The 8,075-nt window shown below is 42.0% G+C and overlaps 1 protein-coding gene across 2 annotated transcripts in view; it reads left to right on the forward strand.

Moving 5' to 3' along the window:
- Positions 1-3,894: 3,894 nt before the first annotated feature.
- LOC103380993 (MAM domain-containing glycosylphosphatidylinositol anchor protein 2) overlaps positions 3,895-8,075 on the forward strand; it is a 126,402-nt gene continuing 122,221 nt past the window's right edge. For both annotated transcript variants that reach the window (XR_003050095.1, XM_008313149.3), the window contains exon 1: positions 3,895-5,897. Coding sequence is in view for 1 of the 2 variants with exons in the window: in XM_008313149.3 (XP_008311371.1) it covers positions 5,825-5,897 (73 nt within the window). In the remaining variant the exon portion in view is untranslated. The remainder of the gene's footprint in view (positions 5,898-8,075) is intronic.

Below are 8,075 nucleotides of genomic sequence, written 5' to 3' on the forward strand. Positions count from 1 at the left end.
ATAGGCCAATAGGAAGTTCTCCTGTGTTAAAATGGATAGCTGCAGTTAGGGAGACATAAAAGGTTTCCTTAATCACATTATAGACAGATGAATAAACTGATTTGTGGGGATTTTAATCAGTGCTCTTCATACGTGTCATAAAAGTTCTATTGTCCTCCAGCGAGCAGAACAAATTGAAATGGTGTGATTTACAAACTTGTTTGGTCTGCTGTCTGAAGCAGCTTTGCTCTGGGCGTTGTATGTTTTCACACATATTTGGCAAGAGCTACAAAAATGTTTCCAATGTGAAGCTAATGCTACACCCGCACAACGTGTCAAGCTCTCAGATGAGCTCTGATATCTCACTGAGGTCCGTGACAAAGGCTTTCTACATTTAGGATTTCTGGATTTTGACAGCGCTTTTATAGCAGTTGCCATGAAGTGCCACACCTCATTGTGGATCCTACCGTCTTTTCACCCGAGTAATATGTGTAAATACTGTCGACAGGCTTCCTGCTGCTTTGAATACTTAGTGTGTCAGAGTGCTGCTTCCCTGGGAAATGGGGGGGCGTCTGAGGAAACATTTATAGAATAGAAACACACATCATGCTTGTCAGAACCAATGGCAAATCTAAACACAGTCAGGTGTTGCCTTGTGGATGGGTTTGCAGGAGCATTAACGTGAAGGAATTTTTACAGAATTATCAGAACATGTATACATAAAGTTATCAATGATGGGGGGATTTTACTTTTCAAAAAATTGCAGTAAGCTTTTTAATCTTCATAAACTGCATCCTGGTAGTGTTCAGGCCAGACACATTTTCAGCAACTGTCACGCTATTTCCAGCTGGACTCGGATAAAGCAACTTTCAAAGCATCCTCTCGCTGTAAACAAGTCATAACACAATTTCACCCACTCCAAAATCTTTCTTATTGCTCGGGGCTGACCTATTTTCTAAGTGAAACATTCTCAATCATGGCACATGTGGGCGAGTCTGGCATGTACAGTACGTCTTAGGAGCGCACACTAATGAGATTACATAGGCAAGTGTGGATTCTGAATGATGGCCAGAACCTTCTGAATGGTTCAGAAGTTTTAACACCTCGCTCACTTTAAATGTCATAACATGACAGCACAACAATTACAAGGAAGGAAACTTTGTCTGGGCCAATAAGAGAGCAGGGCTGGATGAGTCACAGGCTCCAAAGGTGCTGTTAAGATACATATGGTGCGTGGCTGTAAGCTGATTCTAAAGCCACTGGTCTGGAAACATGTTGTTCCATTTAGGCTTTGCTCATGCTTCAAGTGCACACCTCATGTTGTTCTTCACAGACACTCGTCGTGTGGCTCTTTCCACTGGCCTTGTTTTCATCCATAGAAACCTTCACGGTGAACATAATCTGCCTTCCCTGATTCCATGTTGTCCAGTTGTCCTCTCACATCAAGCACCTCATGCATTTGATGCCTGAATACAATTCATGGAATGTCACAAAGCTTCATCTTCAATCACAGCAGATCGTATTTATGAATCCCATCATGATGCAATGTGTACACTCTCCACTCACAATAAAATTCATAATTGCATTCCTCCTAATGTCAGGGCACTGTTGGAGCATTAGGCATCTTGAATATGAACAACAGAATTTATTCCACCAGGGAAGTGGAGGACAGACAGAGGGAGAAGCTGAGAGCAGACGTCTCCACAACAGACAGATGGGGGAGTTAAAATATGTGCTCCTCTATTTGTGCCTCACCCGCCCTGTATTGGCTGGCTGATGCAGAAATACAATCAGTGTTTAAAGAGTCACAGAGTGCACGTACCGGCTTTTTATTACGATCACAAAACGAGTATTTGGACAAAGTCTGAAGGCACAGTAATAAGTTACAATAATTAAATATAGTTAAAGTGTGTAAAGTCATATAGAGAGACATTACCAACATCCTTTGAGCACAGCTTTATCAACTTGGCAAAAACATACTATCATACAGATGGGGTGAAATGTGCAAAGCAACAGTCTTTGATAGAATATCTGCATTTAATCTGGTTTTAATTTTAGTTTTAGAAAGTCATTTATTTATTATTTATTTCAATATTTGTGGCTGACGTTAATTGAATGAAAATGTTGTTCCTCACTGATAGTCAGGTATTGATTTTTCCATTGACCTCCACAGGCTTCTCCCAGTCGTAGAGAAATTGCATTTTCTTTTCCTTTTGGTCACTACCATCATGAAGGTCTTGTTACCACACAGACACGTGCATGTGGTTGGATTAGTGTAGTAGTAGAGCCCTGAGAGGACAGCTGGTCATTCTGTCCTCATAACCAAATGTTCCTGATGACTGTTAAATACAGTTTACTCTAGATGTCCTTTATTATGTTTTGCCCTGAAGCAGTAAAAAGAGTAAAACTAATTAGAAGAAAAAAATGATATAGTACCTCACATCTGTCATTTGGTGTGAGCGTAAAAACACGAGAATTTGTAAAAAATATTCTTCACCTTTGTACAGTAACATGTGACATTTCTTTACACACACTTGATCTTTGTAATTATAGACTACAGGCTTCTCACCCGCAGCGTGTTCCTGGACTCGGTATTGTTCTTTAGTTGGAGGACAGTCAAAGGCGTTCCTTATCCTACGACATCTGACGACTGAAGAACTGGTTCAAAAATGTGCTTTGACTTCTGTTGTTTATATATATATATATAATTTTTTCCTTTAATATGGTGGTAAATTCTTTTGACAAGTATGGAGCTGCAATGAGAATATGTCCAAAAACATCACACTATAAACTGACCAATGCATTCAATATCTTATTTGTCCTGAACAGACATCCTGTAAACCTTAAGGCAACTAACTTACAGTTTGTGCCCCACTTAAAAGACTCAATTTTACTGCTGACTTTACTTAAGTTTTTACCTAAGTATTTTTTTCTTCTTCTATCAATGAACCATTTGAAGTTGTTAATTTAAATACAGAACACAACAGCCATAACGATCTGTTACTGTTATGGAGAAGGTACCTTACTAGTACAACTCAGGGAGCAACTGCAAAAGAAATTAGCATTTACTTTTAGACAAAAAAAGCACATTGAAATCAAATGCGTGCCAGTTTAGGACTGATTAATTGGCCTAAATTATTATCCTGATCAAAGGAGCCAAATTGGAAAGAACCCTTTTGTTCAAAAGTAAAGGCACAAAAACATTCTGGTTTGAAGCCGGAGGAAATAAGGTAGTAGATAGTATAAATGAGAGTGCTGATGAGGTAATGAGGAACAGTCGAGCAAATGAGGACGGGCAGAGAAGTTAATTCGGCTGTTGAAAAACGCAGGGAGATGTGTATGGGCTCTGAAATGACGAGAGTTAAGAAGACAATTAATGAAGGAACAAATGAGCTGAGAGACAGTGAGATGTACTGAGAAAAAATCATCTTAACTCTAAGAATTGTGTTGTTCTTGTGCCTGAATCAACAGCTGGTCATCTTTGTTCCTGCTAAAGGGACTGACAGGAAGAGATAGATAAAACCCTGCGTCCAAGATGAGATAAATTACAGAGCTCTTCACTTGACACAAACAAGATCAGTCGCTTGTGAAAAAGAAGCCTTGAATCATTTTTTTTATAATATAATAATTGGAGTTGCTCACCCTCTGTCCTGACACCGCACTAATGACAGAATCAAATAAATGGAAAAGATGAATCATTCAGACCCTCAAATTAAATTTAGATTACTATATATCAAATATGAACTCCACTTAATACATTTCACAAGGTATTTGCCCGAGAATGCAGTATTAAAAACTACAGGCATAAGAACAAAGACTTTAATTTGACGATGCAAATAATCATAACCATGGTGTCATCTTTATTTCAATGTCAAACTATAAAAACCTACAATCAAATTAACAGTGTCACAAATTGGACATAAACGCCAATGGATGAATGATGAGTTGGTTTATTTAAATCCTATAGAGGGCGCCAAATCACACACTCTCACTGATGACCAGTTGTCCACAGGAAGAAGTATTTTGAGGACATTCCCTTTGCTTCAAATGACCCTTCAATGGTGTCACAGCGGGTGAAATAGAGTTAGATTTTGATTTATGGCAAACATTTAACCTAACTTACACCGAAAAACAATGTCAAAAACTTGAGGACTAGGTCTTTAACTCCAACCTACTTTAAAAGAGGAGGACGAACCGTGATTTTATTAAATGTTTGGTCTTATGTGGTAACATAATGAAAATACAAGACCTTTAAAATGCAAGATAGTAAAGTTAGTGCCTTAGATGTTGTTTGTTGGTTACTTAAACTGTAAAAAAAAGTCCTTGAGAGAAGAGGAGTAGTTCTGGGTCCAAGTCTGTCTGTATTCTGTTGTTCTGATGGTGCCTAAAACTATTTACATTTTATCAATTGAACAATAATTGTTTTGTTAGTTTAAAAATGTTAAATATTACAGATTATATATTTCTCTTTTCAGTTTATTCACCAATATTTTATTTGAACTTCTATGTGTGCTATTGTAATGTAAAGAAAATCTTAAGGGGCAGATGGGGTTTGGGATGGAGACTATTTGGACTTGGGTGCCAAGAAAGAGTAGTATTGTCACTGTCTGTGGGTCATCAACAACTTTCTAGAAGCAGTGATGCATATTTGACCAACACAACGTCCAGTATGGAGACAGAATACTCTGTGTGACATAAAACTCTTTTTTATGTCCCTCTTTATGTAGTAACATCCATGCAATAGTAAAGACTGCCTTAATGTCAGGGCTCTGTCAATGCCACATCTATTGAATTCCAGTGGTCCCAACCCTCCTCTTCTTCCTCTCCCTCTCCCCCTCCCATCAGCATCCAGCAGCTGCGCCTCTCCTGCCTTTCCTGACGCTGAGCACAGCCTCCCATACAGATGAGCGCTGGAAGCCACGCACCTCTTGACGTAGCCACAGACCGTTTGCGGTGCCACTCGGTCTCCGTAGCACGTATTGCGCAACGTGACTGATGCCTTACTGGCTCCACGGTGGACACATCCGGCTCACACTGTCGCTTGGATGCAATAGAAAAGTCTCTAAACGCCGACGACGCAGCAGGCGCAGCGGAGGAACCATCCACCGGACTGACAGACTGACTTGGACCCTCCCCTTGTCACTGCCAACCGGAGAGATGAGCCGAGCGCACGGCGTCGGGCTGCAGTCGTGATGTGACTGTGACAGTGCGCACCGAAGCATCGCCACCAGCGGTTTATCTCGTAAAAGAGATCGAATCGGAGAGGATCTCACCGGGTTTCCAATTTTTGGTACAGCAGAGGCTCCGTTTGACAGCATGCAGTCAGTGCAGTAGCGGCGGCAGCATCAGCAGCAGCATCAGCAGCAGCATCAGCAGCAGCATCTCCATCCTCCACGGAGCCAGCCGTGGCCACAGTTGGAACAGGGCAGCAATGTTGGTGGGAACCGAACCTACATCCAACCGCAGTCAACAACCCCTGAGTGCCGCCTTGGTTTCCAGTCTGGGAAGTCACCACTAAAGACAAGACAGTTTCTCTGTGAGTAAGAAGCCCACCTGCAGGCGAGGAGAGGAGGTGTTTGTGCTAAGGCCGGGCTCTCTGCAGCCCACTCCCCGCGCCAGCCTCCGCGGCGTGTCCGTGGAGCGAATGCTGCGCCTTTTGACTTGATGGCAGTGTCCGTTTGCCTCCTGCATACATAAATACCGTTACAGTGTATAGTGAGAATAAAGTAGTCGGAGCGTGGTGCAGGATCGTGCTGAGTCTATGCACCTCTGTTAGGCTACAGCAGCCCGGAGACAGGACTTCTCACCAGTGACAGGAGGATATGCAGAGATTAACGTGAAAAGGATGGATCTTATTATCTGTGTTTTGGGGCTGCTGGCACTGGTCGTGGAGAGCATCCGTTGCCAAGGAGTGTATGGTGAGTGGGTTCTGCTGAAATCCAATGCAATCATGACCTTGTAGAATAGTGATGATCATAAATCGGGAATAAATCATGCTCATTGGGAATCACATGTCCCCATAAAGGAGAACGTGCTGCATCAGCTGTGTCAAAGCAGGTCTGAATGTCATGTTTGACTGTGAGACACCAAATGCCCTGGAGTCATATGGCAAACCATATGCCGACTGTTATCAGAAGCCCCTTTATCACCGAGTCCATCATTTAGAAAGATGAATGAGACAGCTAATTTTAGCAGGCAGAGTCATACATGACACAGGACCACAATCCACAAAAAAGCCTGCAACTTGTGATTGACATCATATGTCTTTCAGTTCAGGGTCTTTGTTTTATGTAAAGGGGTCCACAGAGCACTTACAGAAAGCCAAATATAGTATCCCATAAAGGCCTGCAGTCTTTCAAGCAAGTAGCATTTAGTATGCAAAGCCATGAATGATTCTGATGTGGTTGATCTAGCTGTCTAGCTCTTCTTCATGTCTGCTGAATCTCTCTCTCTCCTCTACACACACACACACACACACACATTCATATCTCTGTCTTCTTACTCCTGTCGGCGTGTGCAACCTGTGGCATAGATGATGTCTCCTGTGAATTGTCGTCCTACTGGCAGGAAGCATGGACGCGGCAGCAGCAGCAGCAGCAGCAGCAGCAGCAGCAGGGGCTTCAGTGTGAGGAAGCAGTGAATCATGTGTGCTAACATTGGGCCAGGCAGGAAACCTTGAGCTGCTCGCAGCCTTGACCCATCAGCAGTGACAGTGGCCGTGGCCAAAACAGAGGCTGTGCTTCACAAATGTGAAATCACTTTGGGGTGTGAGACGGTGTAATGCTGAGGTCACGTCAAGCACTAAAGAGAGATTTGTCATACTGATGTGTCTCTGTGTGATGGTGCTCAGAGCTGATGTGGTCAGTTAAAAGATTATTGTCAGCATGACCAGAAGAGAGTCAGTGATATGGCCTGTTTTGTTTTTTTTTTATTATTTGCTGAAGAGTATCCTAGAGAATTAATCAAAGCATGAAGAACCAGTGCCTGTCTACCTGTAAATCATTTTGGCAATCTGAAGGGGAGACATTTTACATGTTGGCCCTGTTAGATTTTTCCATGGGCCACACTCTAGTGTTTGGGCTCTTGCCTTACAGCAAGCAGGTCACTGGTTAGATCCTTGGTGGTAATAAATGCTCTTTTCTTATGGATTTTACATTCTTTTTCTGACTACTCCAGTTCCCACAGTCTAAAGGATTAGATTAATCAGACATTAATCATAAATTAATTAATCAAGTTGGTATAGATACTAATGTGAGTGTGAAGGGTTGTTTGTTGATACATGTGTCCCTGCAAGGGACTAGCCACCTGTCCACAATGTACCCTGCCTCTACTTGTTGGCTCCTGGAATTGACCCCCGTGACCTTATAGACCCTGAAAGTGTTAAATGGTAGAAAATGAAATCTCTGAATTATTATTATTTTTATTCTTATGTGTTTTATATTCCTTTGGAATCCAATTTAAATCTGAGTACTGCATATAACTTTCTTACACAATGAAATCCTGCATGTTTTGCATTAGGCCAGGGGGCATTGCATTGTGCACAGCACGTGGGGTTCTCAAGAAACTATTGCCTGCATTTAGTTGTGTTCTTAATAAATCAGTCTCTCCAAGATGAAACGTTACCCGGGAAGACAGGCACATAACTAGCTATCAAAAGTGATCACATGATAGACAGATCAAAGCTTTGGATTCTTGGTGTGAGCAGGATTTTTCAGCAGTGGTGGATGCAGATGAAAGCTCATTAAATGTACTCGCATCCCATAATGCCCACTCCAGTTATGCTGTAGTTGCATATCTGAGCTAGAAGGTTTCATGCGGCAGTGACAGGAGAGATCTGTTATGGTGTTTTTCTTGACTGTGTGTTTGATTGTCCAGGTTGATAAATCGTAACCCCACAGTCCACAACATCTCAGTCCACGTGATCATATTAATCAGGTCCCTGCAGTTGTGCATCAGTGGCAGCTTTCATCATATGGATATGGAGAACAACCATTGTTCATCCATATGCCCATAACAGTGAAGAAATGGTGCTCTACGAATGGAGATGGCTAAGTCTAAAAGTCAATATTTATTATTGATAGCGGCAAACATTAGCA

The sequence above is a fragment of the Cynoglossus semilaevis genome, chromosome 7 (genome assembly GCF_000523025.1).
Source record: "Cynoglossus semilaevis isolate Cse_v1.0 chromosome 7, Cse_v1.0, whole genome shotgun sequence".
Classification (NCBI taxonomy): domain Eukaryota; kingdom Metazoa; phylum Chordata; class Actinopteri; order Pleuronectiformes; family Cynoglossidae; genus Cynoglossus; species Cynoglossus semilaevis.